Below are 11,068 nucleotides of genomic sequence, written 5' to 3'. Positions count from 1 at the left end.
CAACTCATTCAACTTTTCTAGATTCCAATGCCTGCCGAGACATGCGATTCCCTCCTCTTCTTTTCATCAAGAGAAATATATGACTTATCAATTTTATCAGGAAAAGACATAAAAAACCTCATTTTCTCTATTTATATCTTACAATCTATTTACTGGATTAATCATATATATATATATATATATATATATATATATATATATATATATATATATATATTCTCAAACCGAGAAAATAATAATATACTAGTGAGAAAATCCACCAAAGGGTTGAATGAGGAGGTCGTAAGTTGAGTGGGGTCCATGTAGTTATTAAAGAAAAGTCCTCACCAACCAATTGGCGCCTTCCACTCGATTCCATCTCCCTCTAAGTCTCAAATTCCTTCCTCCTTTCACGGAACAGAGCTATTTAACCCCACCTCTCGCTGTATCTACTCCGCTTCAAATCTTACTTGAAAATTCCTTATTTTCAGAATTTTATAATACCTTCCAAATATTTTTTTTTTTTGCGGACAAAACACATTAGTTTGTTTAATCACAACTATAATCTTCTGCTTCTGCTTTGCATCATGGCTTCTGTCGCAAACACATTACTTTCTCTGCCCCCCTCACTCTGTTTTAATTCTAATAATAATAATAATCAGTCACCGCCACCTTCTCTTTTTGTTTCCAAGGCTCCCAGATCAAAGCGTTGTCGTTTTCACTCCTCCGCGGGATCACCTAACCGTTCTTCTGTAACCGTTGCCTTGTCTGCTGTGGCAAACTCTGTTCCGGTACATAACTAACTTACCCACCTTTTCCTTCTTTCTTCTCCTTTTAGTGATTTTTTTTTATTACACATAATTGTAGGCGAGAAGTAAGATCCATACAGTTGGTGATTTTATGACCAAAAGAGAGGATTTACATGTGTTTAAAGCCAACACAACTGTTGATGAAGGTGATTACTACCTTTTCTTATAAGTTATAGTTTGAATGGTATATATATTGTTTAGTTGACTCGTGTAGTTTTTGTGTGTATCTATATATATCGTTGCAGCATTGGAGGCTCTTGTGGAGAAGAGAATAACGGGGTTTCCTGTCATTGATGATAACTGGAAATTGGTAAGATTTTTCCATTTTATCATGTGATCCCATTCCCATGTCATATAGTCTCCAATAATGTTTACCAGTGTCTTGCTTGCATGCTGCTGTTCTTGTAATTATTTTATGAGAAAAAGGGGCAAAGACTTCAATTCGAAAGCTAGTGTGTGAGGACGTAGTAAAATATATATGTTCCTTGTGCCTGAAAATGAAGGATAACATGCACAGATTCAGCACTTGAATCTATAGTTATTTGAGATTGCGCTGCATGAAGAACTGATTCCAGGTCTATACTTGCTGCAGGTTGGTGTTGTTTCTGATTATGACCTGTTAGTGCTCGGTTCTATTTCAGGTAGTGGAAAGACTCTGCTTCTATTTTCCATTTGGACGTAAAATCCTTGTTTTCATGTTTTTCTATAATCTTTGTGTTTGATCTTCTTTTCCTTTTTCCTTAGAAGAGAATACTTAAGCTGATTAGAGAACGATTGTGAATTAGATCGTTATGGTTTTTAAAAACAAAGTTGATCTACTTGCTTGAATTTTTGTCCTCCTCTTCATCTGGAAGCAAGAATCTGCTTGTTTTCTTCTTGTTTTCGCCATTCAATCGCAAGAAAAGCTCTTCTAGCGCACTTGGTTTTCAACTACGTAAAGTTTGATTCGAGGAGTTTCATTAAAGTAGTATTGAGGAACTTGGCTACAAGTAATTTCTCAAACCACGAGGAATCGTTGGCCATAACAATTTAAACAAGCATATGGCACAATAGTTGCTAACTTCATTTTGTTTGCCAGATCTTCTTGCTTATCTGGGGAAATAATACTAACTCCTTTTGGCATCAATTGAATAACACAAAGCTAGCATTAGTTTGCAAGAGTCCAGACTTTTGTAAAAAATGGACAAGTAAGAATAATCAGTAATGTAGGATTTAGGAAGGAATCATGTCCTTCTGGTCCCCAACAGAAGAAATGAATTGCTTCATCCCTTTGATTTTGGCAACATTATGATAATTCTTGATCTTGTTTGTCAAGCAATTCTTTCCAATCTCAACTGACTATAGCAGGAAGGATGTTGTATCAATTCAGTTTTCAATTATATTTTGGTTTGTTGAATATTGGTATGTTAAAGCTTTGTCATTCATTATTGCTCTTCATTGACAAACTGGCTCTATAATTTTTTGAAGTTGGTTTTCTATTATGGTTATTCCTGTAATGTGGTGAAACTGCTACTAATTTCTTTCCTCTGTATCTATCAGGCAGCTGTCAGAATGACACAAACTTGTTTCCTAATGTTGATAGTTCTTGGAAGGTGAGTATGGAGTTTCTCTATCATATTCTAGATGCTTGCATTTCGTATTTATATTCAAGCATGCTTCCATATGTTTGTCTGTGGTTTTGTTTTCTTAAACATTTAGATATTTTGATCGATTTCTATAGTTAGAGTTTTAGAATCTTTTATGTTTGTGAAATTCGTAGTTAACATCCTTCAACTCCCAATAATGTTACAGACTTGCTGTTATACTCGCCAAACATATATGAACGAACAGAAATAATTGAGCACAGTATTTCCTTTAGGCCTGAAGATAACGAGGATTAGGGGTCACGAGAAAAGTGATATGTGGTGTATTACAAGTTTAAGAGGGTTATCTGGCCATGATTAGCAAAAAGATTATGACTGTTTCTTTGTCAGACTAAGAAGTTTGGGGGTGGGGGCTAAGTCCTTCCAACATTGCAGTTGCCCATATCATAGCTATGGGTCCAAGTTTCTGAATGAAACTAGAGATTGGATTGGCTCTATAAGACAATTTGACCTTTTAAGTCTGCCATCCCTCCTTTTCAAGGACTCGGCATGCAATCAGGGGATGCTCAGTACTTCGTCCTGCACCAGGGCTTGTTCACAATTAGTCATCAACTCGTACTGTAGGGAGGTAGAAGCCAAAACTCTGATCCAACATGACTGATAGTAAAGAATGCAGAAGATGGAAGGTTGATAGTTTGATCAATAATTGTTACATTTAGCACCATCCTACAATTCAATGGTTGGTCTCGCATAAGTTTTGGTTGGACAAATTCCCTAAATGCAGGGAGATACTGGTTCTTGGGTAGATGTAGTGATGGTGATTTTCAAGTAGTTAATAGAGACCATACAACTGCTCAATAAACAATAGTTCTCCATTGTTGGCTATTACTGGACAAAACCAGGCCTATAATAAAGAGCTTGATTTTAGAAGTACAAGATAAACTAAAATCAGGATTTCACTTCTATAACATTTTAGGCAAAATGTTTCTTACTGCTGAATTTCTATTTCTTGACAAATGTTGCAGACTTTCAAAGAGTTACAGAAACTGCTAATCAAGAACAACGGCAAAGTTGTTGGTGATTTGATGACACCCAATCCTCTAGTCGTTTATGAAACCACCAATCTAGAGGATGCTGTTAGGTATCAACACTTTCTACTGTAGTATATCTTTTGTTCTTCCAGGACATCTCTGTTTAAACCTAAAATATGAGAAGTTCTGTTTTGTACTTTCTTAAACGTATGAAAAACTGTCTTCGGGAAGCTGTTATGCATTTTCTCTTTGTCCAGCTTTATTAAAAGCTTATCTAAATGATCATCATTAAATTTCTAAATGTTTCTCATCTTGCAATCATATTCTATGGAAATTTCACATCAGAATTGAAAAACATACTTAACGTCCAAATCTAATGCCAGGTTGCTGCTTGAAACAAAGTATCGGCGACTCCCAGTGGTAGATAACGATGGAAAGCTGGTAAGAATTGTAAACAATGTTCTTCATTCATTCTCATTTTATTGTTTCTTATCTGCTGTGTAATTTATAAGTGGTCTCCAATTGAATACCCAAGGTTGGCATCATTACTCGGGGAGACATTGTTAGAGCTTCTCAACAGATAAAAAGCTCCACCGAAAGATCAACATGAATTCCTGTATCATTGAAGGATTATGATTTCTGGAGTCTACATTGATATTGCAGCTCTCTTTTTTTTCAACATGAATGTCACGCAGTTCATTATTCCGGGTACACTCAGAGGGAAGCTTATCAATCTCCTGTTCTTAAAGCCTTCTCTGCAATAAATTGTATTTTTAGCGAGGTTTGAACTTTGATTTCTAGTTAAATGTTACATATAGGCTTTGGTAATTATGAAATATTGTATCTAGGATCGGATTTGATGAGTGGTTTGGCAGTAGTCTCTAATGCCAAGTTTTTGTACAAGTAGCATTCTTGTTGCTAGCAGATTTCCTACTGCAAATATATGAAAGTGCCAATTATTTTGACCTTTTTCCATAATTTTAAAGGAGTATTAGTTCTCAAGAAAATAAAAAAGTGTTAAGAGTATTGATTAAAAGCACCTCAATTGCTGGAATCTAACCAGTCCAGCATCGCAACCCACTGGCATAATATCCGTGCCTTTCCAGATCAATGCCAAAGCAGGGTTTTCCTGCTCAGGAGCCCAGACACATTTTTTGTTGTCTGAACCCTTTCAAATGGAATTACGAAGGGAACCGCAGCCATATCCCTTTCAAGAATGCATCATGCATTATTACATGTCAAAGAGAAAAATCGCCATCAAGCTATGAACATCAACAACATATAGGATTGACAATTCTTTAATGTATTCTTATGACTGAATGGGATGAACTCTCTAACCTAGGCGATATATTTTTGGTCAAAGATCAAAACAAATAGGGAGTAAGAAATTGGAATCCTATAAAACTTGAAGTGTATAAAGTTTTAGAATATATCCCGGCAAGCGACCTTAGCCAAATGCATAAAGGCTCTTGAAAAATGGATAAATCCTATGGACATTCATTTCATTTTTTATTTGTAAATATTCCACTCGATGTTTTCACTACACATCTCATAATTTGGAACTTATAGCCCAAACCTCTCTTTCTCCCTTGCCAGCCAACTTTTCATCCAAATCCATCCTCTCTGCAACAATGGACTCAAATTCTCCTCAAGTTGAAATGTTCTTCTTTCCATTTGTAGGTGGAGGCCACCAAATCCCCATGATAGACATAGCCAGAGTCTTTGCTTTCCATGGTGCCAAAGCTACCATAATTACCACCTCAAAACATTCCCTCTCCTTCCGAAAATCCATCACCCGTGATAAAAAAATCTGGTCTTCCTGTCTCTATCCACGTCCTTGAGCTGTCTGATAACATCGAAATAGCCGCTACAGACATGTCTGCAACTTCCTTCACTGATACTTCTATGCTCCAAGAACCTCAACAAAATCTTTTACTTGAACGAAAACCTGACTGTATTGTTCATGAAGTGTTTCATCGCTGGTCTGCTGTTGCTATTGACAGTGTTGGCATTCCAAGAATTACTTTCAATGGGAATGAATGCATCGCTCGTTGTGTCCGAGAAAATATGGAACGCTATAAGCCCCATGAGAGAGTAACTTCTGATTTGGAGCCTTTTATTGTTCCAGGTCTTTCTGATAGGATTGAATTGACCACATCTCAACTACCAGTCTTTGGAGGACAACCACATGGTGGAGGGTTGCATAAAAGAATGCCAGGGTCAGATGAAAAGAGTTTCGGGGTTGTGGTCAATAGTTTCTATGATTTGGAGACTATTTGTGTGGATTACTTCAGGGATGAATTAGGCAATAGGGCATGGATTGTGGGACCAGTTTCATTATGCAACAGAAATGTGGAAGACAAAGGCTGAGAGAGAGGCCAGAAGACTTCAGTTAATGAGCAAACCATTTTCAACTGGCTTGACTGTAAAGAACTAAATTCGGTTCTTTACGTCAGTTCTGGAAGCTTAGCTCGTTTAACCCCTGAACAAATCCTTGAGATCGCCCATGGTCTTGAAGCTTCCAATCACCAATTCATTTGGGTGATTGGAAAAATCTTTAAATCAGCTGGACATGATGAAGAAAGCCTTGCTTCCCAAAGGATTTGATGATAGACTGAAAGAATCCAGAAGAGGACTAATAATAAAAGGCTGGGTACCGCAATTGTAAACACGAGAGCATCCGGCTGTAGGAGGGTTTGTGACTCATTGTGGACGGAACTCAACTTGAGAAGGTGTGAGCGCTGGACTGCCAATGATAACATGGCGTTTTGCTGCAGAGCAATTCACCGATGAGAAGTTACGGATTGATGTAGTAATGTGCAATCAAGATGCGTTCTTGCCAGTCTGTCATCTGTACCAACGCTATGACGCAAGTGATTATGTTAGCAGGAAGAAACAATCTTCCTATTTTCGGTTTAGATTCCAACCAGGCCTAGTAACCGCGCGCAAGATAAAAAAAAAAAAACCAATTATTGTATTAAAAAAACTTGTGAGTGCTGTTATTTTTTTATATTGTAAAATATTTAAAATAAAAATAAAAAAACTTAATCAATGTATCAAATTAGATTAATTGACCACTATGTATATTAGTAAATATAAAAAAATCAGTGTGACTTATTTAATCTAGTGGGCAAAGAGTGAACTGATTGTCTCATTCAAATGATATTTGGTTTTAAAATTTTTTAGAAAAATTATGCCAATATTGTTTTAACCTCTACCTAACACTAACTTAAATTAAATGTGAAATGATATAGTGTCAAATGATTAAATTATAAAAAAAATCAGGAAGTAAAATAAAAAAAAGTGACTCGTTGTAATGAGTCGAGTTAGCACGCAGAATTTATGATTCAGATAAAGAACGTGTCTACAATTATCTAATTTTGTTGGGCAGTCTGTGTCTTTCTTTTATTTTCTTCATGATTTAGCATTGGTTGAGTCTTAATTGATATTGGATTGAATTAAATACAGAATTAGGTTGAAGAGTTATAAAATATTTATAGACAAAATTTAAAAAAATATATAAAGTATCTCTTAAATCAAGCATAATTATGAAATTGAAAAAACATGAGTACAATGAAAGGAAGAAAAAACCAAGTAAATTTAGACGAATCTCTTAAATCTAGGTTAATTCTACAAACCTGCAACCCTTGAAATCCTAGACTTGAATTCAATTAAAAAGCTCAATTCCCAACTAATATAATGTTGAAAAATAAAATTAAAAAAAAATTCTCAATCTAAAAAAGTTGTCAGAGTAAAACAAATAACATTCAAAATAATAATAATTAAATTTGATATAAAAATAAAATAAAATAAAATTTCGAGGGATAAAACTGAAAAATAAATTCAATTAAAAAAATCAAAACTAAACAAATAATAATTAAAAGAACGAGAATCAAGTTTGACATATATAAAAATAAAAAATGATGAAAATTTAAAAAATTTTAATTTTATAAATCATATGAAATAAAATAATAATAATAATAATAATAAAAAGAAAATGAATTAAATTTAAAGTAAAAAATAAATTAAAAAGTTGTTCTGAAAAATTAAAGATTTAGACATGAGAATCGAGGAGAAAAAAAAAATAATTACCGACGCCGAATCAAAAGTCTAGACGCCACGAGTCACTAAGTGATTGAGGCGTCGTTGAGACGATTGAAATGCTATCCATATCCTGGAAGCCATAGTTCAACCTCCACTTGCCTCCTTAAGCGGTGTCCATATAGTGCGAAGAAGTTACATAAATGAACGTTTCAGTTATTTTTTTAAAAGAATATTTTATATTTATTAAAAAACTAAAATTTTCTTATTCAATTTAATAATTACAAAAGAACCAGGATTAAAAGATGAAAAAACCCCTACACATGAGTTAAACAAAAATTTGTTTTCAAAGATAATTAAATTATTTTACTATATTTTAAAAAATTAAAAGACAAAAAAAACTTATAAATATCGGTTCAAGAATTTTGCATTTTAAATTAATTTAGTAATTTTATTGTGATTAAAAAAATAAAAATGACAAATTTACTTTTTATCAATCTTATAATCATCAATGTACTTTACGTAAGGATCGAATTACTCCCAAGACAAGTTTATTGATTTTTTGAAGAAAAAAAAATGATACTATAATGGTAAATAGTGATAAGTGTATAGATTCGCAGTAAATCTCCCTTCCGTTCTTGCTTCTTTTGAATGACCTGGATAAATTTCACATTATCCACAGTAACTCACTGTTTTCTTTCCTCCAAGCCATGAAAGAGAAAATGCGGTGTCCAGGGCATGTACGTGTCTGGGCCTGTGATAATCAGAAAGAACCAAAAATATCTCGTTCTTGCCAAAAAATTGGCATACTAGTCATAGAAGGCAAGAAAAAAGAAAGATAGCCCAACCCTTTCTTCCTCTTCTTGTCTATCTTCATCACTGATTCTAGTTTCTCTTGTAATTCAACCATTGAATTCTGTTGTACAAAATCTTCCTTTGGTGATCAGGCAACATGGGCAGTGAGGTTAACGAGCTACATGCTCTTTTCTTTCCTTTCATGGCTCATGGTCACATGATACCACTGGTGGACATGGCCAAGCTATTTGCTTCCCGAGGCCTGAAGACTACCATAGTCACCACCCCTCTAAATGTGCCTCTCTTCTCCAAAACAGTCCAAAGAACCAAAAATTTGGGATTTGAAATTAATATACGAACCATCGAATTCTCCACTGTTGAGACTGGATTACCAGAAGGATGTGAAAATGCAGACTTGATTATTTCTCAGGGTATGGGTTGGGATATGCTCAAAAACTTTTTCGTGGCAACCACCATTCTCCAAGAACCCCTTGAAAGGCTACTAGAGGAAATCCATCCTGACTGCCTTATTGCAGATATGTTCTTTCCTTGGACTACTGATGCTGCAGCTAAATTTGGAATTCCAAGGTTAGTGTTTCATGGAACTAGCTTTTTTTCTTTATGTGTTGGAGAAAGTCTGAGACTATACGAGCCACACAAGAAAGTTTCGTCAGATTGTGAACCCTTTTTTATGCCTAACCTTCCTGATGATATCAAGTTGACAAGAAATGAACTGCCATATCCTGAAACACATGATGATGAATCCGACTTCAACAAGATGTACAAGAAGGTTAAAGAGGGAGATTCGAAAAGTTACGGGGTGGTTGTCAACAGTTTCTACGAACTTGAGCCGGTTTATGCTGATCATTACAGAAAAGCTTTTGGAAGAAAAGCATGGCATGTAGGACCAGTTTCTCTTTGCAACAGAAACATAGATGACAAAGCAGAGAGGGGAAGAGAAGCTTCTATTAAAGAAAATGAGTGTTTGAAGTGGCTTGACTTCAAGAAACCCAATTCAGTTGTTTATATCTCCTTTGGAAGTATGGCAAGCTTCTCTGCCTCTCAGCTAAAGGAGATTGCAACAGGCCTTGAAGCTTCTGGCCAGCAATTTATCTGGGTTGTTAGAAGAAACAAAAACAGTGAAGAAGATAAGGAAGATTGGTTACCTGAAGGATTTGAGGAAAGAATGGGAGACAAGGGACTAATTATAAGAGGGTGGGCACCCCAAGTGTTGATTCTTGACCATGAAGCAATAGGAGGATTTGTGACTCATTGTGGATGGAATTCAACAGTTGAAGGCATTGCCGCTGGGGTTCCAATGGCCACATGTCCACTGTCTGCTGAGCAATTCTACAATGAAAAGCTGGTGACACAGATATTGAAGATAGGTATCAGGATTGGTGTTCAAGAACAAGCTTTATTGGGCGGGGATAGCATTAAGAGTAAAGCTTTAGAAGAGGCATTGAGTCGACTCATGGAGGGTGAAGAAGCAAAGGAAATGAGGAGCAAAGCAAAGGCATTTGGGAAGATGGCAAGGAAGGCAGTTGAAGAAGGGGGTTCCTCGTACTCTGATTTGAATGCTCTTATCGAGGAACTGAGCTTCTGTCACCAGGGGTAGATTCATATTTTAAAAGCACATTTCATTTGTATCTGTTTTTGCTGTAGTTTTAATCTATTTTATCGTGAACATTGTTGTTGTCGTTGTTGCTCAAAATCAGCCAATTTGATTTGATTAATGATAAAAACATAGCTGCCTTAAATCATTTACCTATATATATATAGTTTTTTTTTTTTTTTATCGTCAATCAATAGCTATGTTTAAGGAGGACATTACAATTTGAATATTGTTATTAATATAATTTATTTTGCTTATTTTATTAATGGCTTCAATGTTCTGTAGCTGGAATAATTGATATTGGCAGCAATTTCATTTGCTGCTATATAACATAAATTTCGATTTTACCATGATTGGAGGCGCGGCGCACATGATTTATACAATGGGGTTATTTGAAAATAACATAATTGCACTGTTGGCAACCTAATATTATCTAACTATAATTTGCACAATATTATAGCATCCTTACTGACTTGAACACGTGAAATAAGCCCAGCTTGCCCAACCTAATATTTTTTTGGAAATGTTTTTAGATTCAATTCATTATTATTTTCTATTGATTAAATATATATTATTTTAAGTTGTATATAACTTGAAATATTATAAAGATAAAATTACTCTTCAATCTTTTATTTTCATAAAAAAATAAAACTGATAAATTATAAATATCTCACTAGCATTTCAAGTTTCAAATTTATAATCTCTAATATTCTGAACACTTTTACTTTCTATATTTTCAGAATTTATTTTTTTAAAATATTATTATATATTTTTTTATAAAATTACTTACTTAAATACTTAATAATTTCTACATCAATCAATATGAAGATTTTTTACCGATATCATCTATTAATTATCTTGACTAATTATCTAGACGTACCAAAAAAAAACACGTATTATTAGCAACCACTCATCTCAGGCTTTCATTTCAAGCCAGACATCTTGAAAAGAATGAATTAAAAAATTAATTAATTATCCAGTAAAGTATTATTTCTAAACTTAATGAATTTTGAAGCTGTCAGTCATCTTCATACTTAGCTGCATTTAATTAGTCTTGTCCTATGGAACATTTTCTTCTAGAGTAGTATAATATCTATGCACGTTTGCATCTAATGCATTGTATTTATACAGTGCATGAATTGATTTCCTCCCCAAGTCAAAGAAAGTATTAAAAGCAAAACCGAAACACATTTTCTTTGAAATGTAAAAAAAACA

General features: G+C 34.5%; 3 protein-coding genes across 3 annotated transcripts; all 3 read left to right on the top strand.

Annotated features, from left to right (window-relative positions):
* The first annotated feature begins 343 nt into the window (after window positions 1-343).
* On the top strand, window positions 344-4,380 carry LOC133679611 (CBS domain-containing protein CBSX2, chloroplastic-like). The gene is made up of 8 exons (XM_062102262.1): window positions 344-770; window positions 847-934; window positions 1,034-1,098; window positions 1,381-1,429; window positions 2,328-2,380; window positions 3,397-3,512; window positions 3,786-3,843; window positions 3,938-4,380. Exons 1-8 carry the CDS (start codon window positions 567-569, stop codon window positions 4,010-4,012), a joined length of 708 nt encoding a protein of 235 aa, XP_061958246.1. The 5' UTR covers window positions 344-566; the 3' UTR covers window positions 4,013-4,380.
* A 382-nt stretch (window positions 4,381-4,762) lies between these two features.
* On the top strand, window positions 4,763-6,544 carry LOC133679612 (abscisate beta-glucosyltransferase-like). Its single transcript, XM_062102263.1, has one exon. The coding sequence runs from the start codon at window positions 5,278-5,280 to the stop codon at window positions 5,770-5,772; it is 495 nt and encodes a 164-aa protein (XP_061958247.1). The 5' UTR covers window positions 4,763-5,277; the 3' UTR covers window positions 5,773-6,544.
* A 1,665-nt stretch (window positions 6,545-8,209) lies between these two features.
* LOC133679492 (scopoletin glucosyltransferase-like) lies at window positions 8,210-10,001 on the top strand. The gene has a single exon (XM_062102096.1). It carries the CDS (start codon window positions 8,396-8,398, stop codon window positions 9,854-9,856), a length of 1,461 nt encoding a protein of 486 aa, XP_061958080.1. The 5' UTR covers window positions 8,210-8,395; the 3' UTR covers window positions 9,857-10,001.
* Window positions 10,002-11,068: the final 1,067 nt, after the last annotated feature.

This window comes from Populus nigra, chromosome 19 (assembly GCF_951802175.1).
Source record: "Populus nigra chromosome 19, ddPopNigr1.1, whole genome shotgun sequence".
Classification (NCBI taxonomy): domain Eukaryota; kingdom Viridiplantae; phylum Streptophyta; class Magnoliopsida; order Malpighiales; family Salicaceae; genus Populus; species Populus nigra.
Note: the sequence above shows the minus strand (reverse complement) of the source record. Positions and strands in the feature narration are given on the sequence as shown.

Excerpts from the sequence above, each read along its gene's own strand:
- LOC133679612 (XM_062102263.1), top strand. The coding sequence starts at position 5,278 with ATGTCTGCAACTTCCTTCACTGATACTTCTATGCTCCAAGAACCTCAA.
- LOC133679492 (XM_062102096.1), top strand. The coding sequence starts at position 8,396 with ATGGGCAGTGAGGTTAACGAGCTACATGCTCTTTTCTTTCCTTTCATG.
- LOC133679611 (XM_062102262.1), top strand. The coding sequence starts at position 567 with ATGGCTTCTGTCGCAAACACATTACTTTCTCTGCCCCCCTCACTCTGT. Across the intron at positions 771-846 it reads CTGTGGCAAACTCTGTTCCG|GCGAGAAGTAAGATCCATAC; the intron begins GTACATAACTAA and ends ACATAATTGTAG. Across the intron at positions 2,381-3,396 it reads ATGTTGATAGTTCTTGGAAG|ACTTTCAAAGAGTTACAGAA; the intron begins GTGAGTATGGAG and ends CAAATGTTGCAG.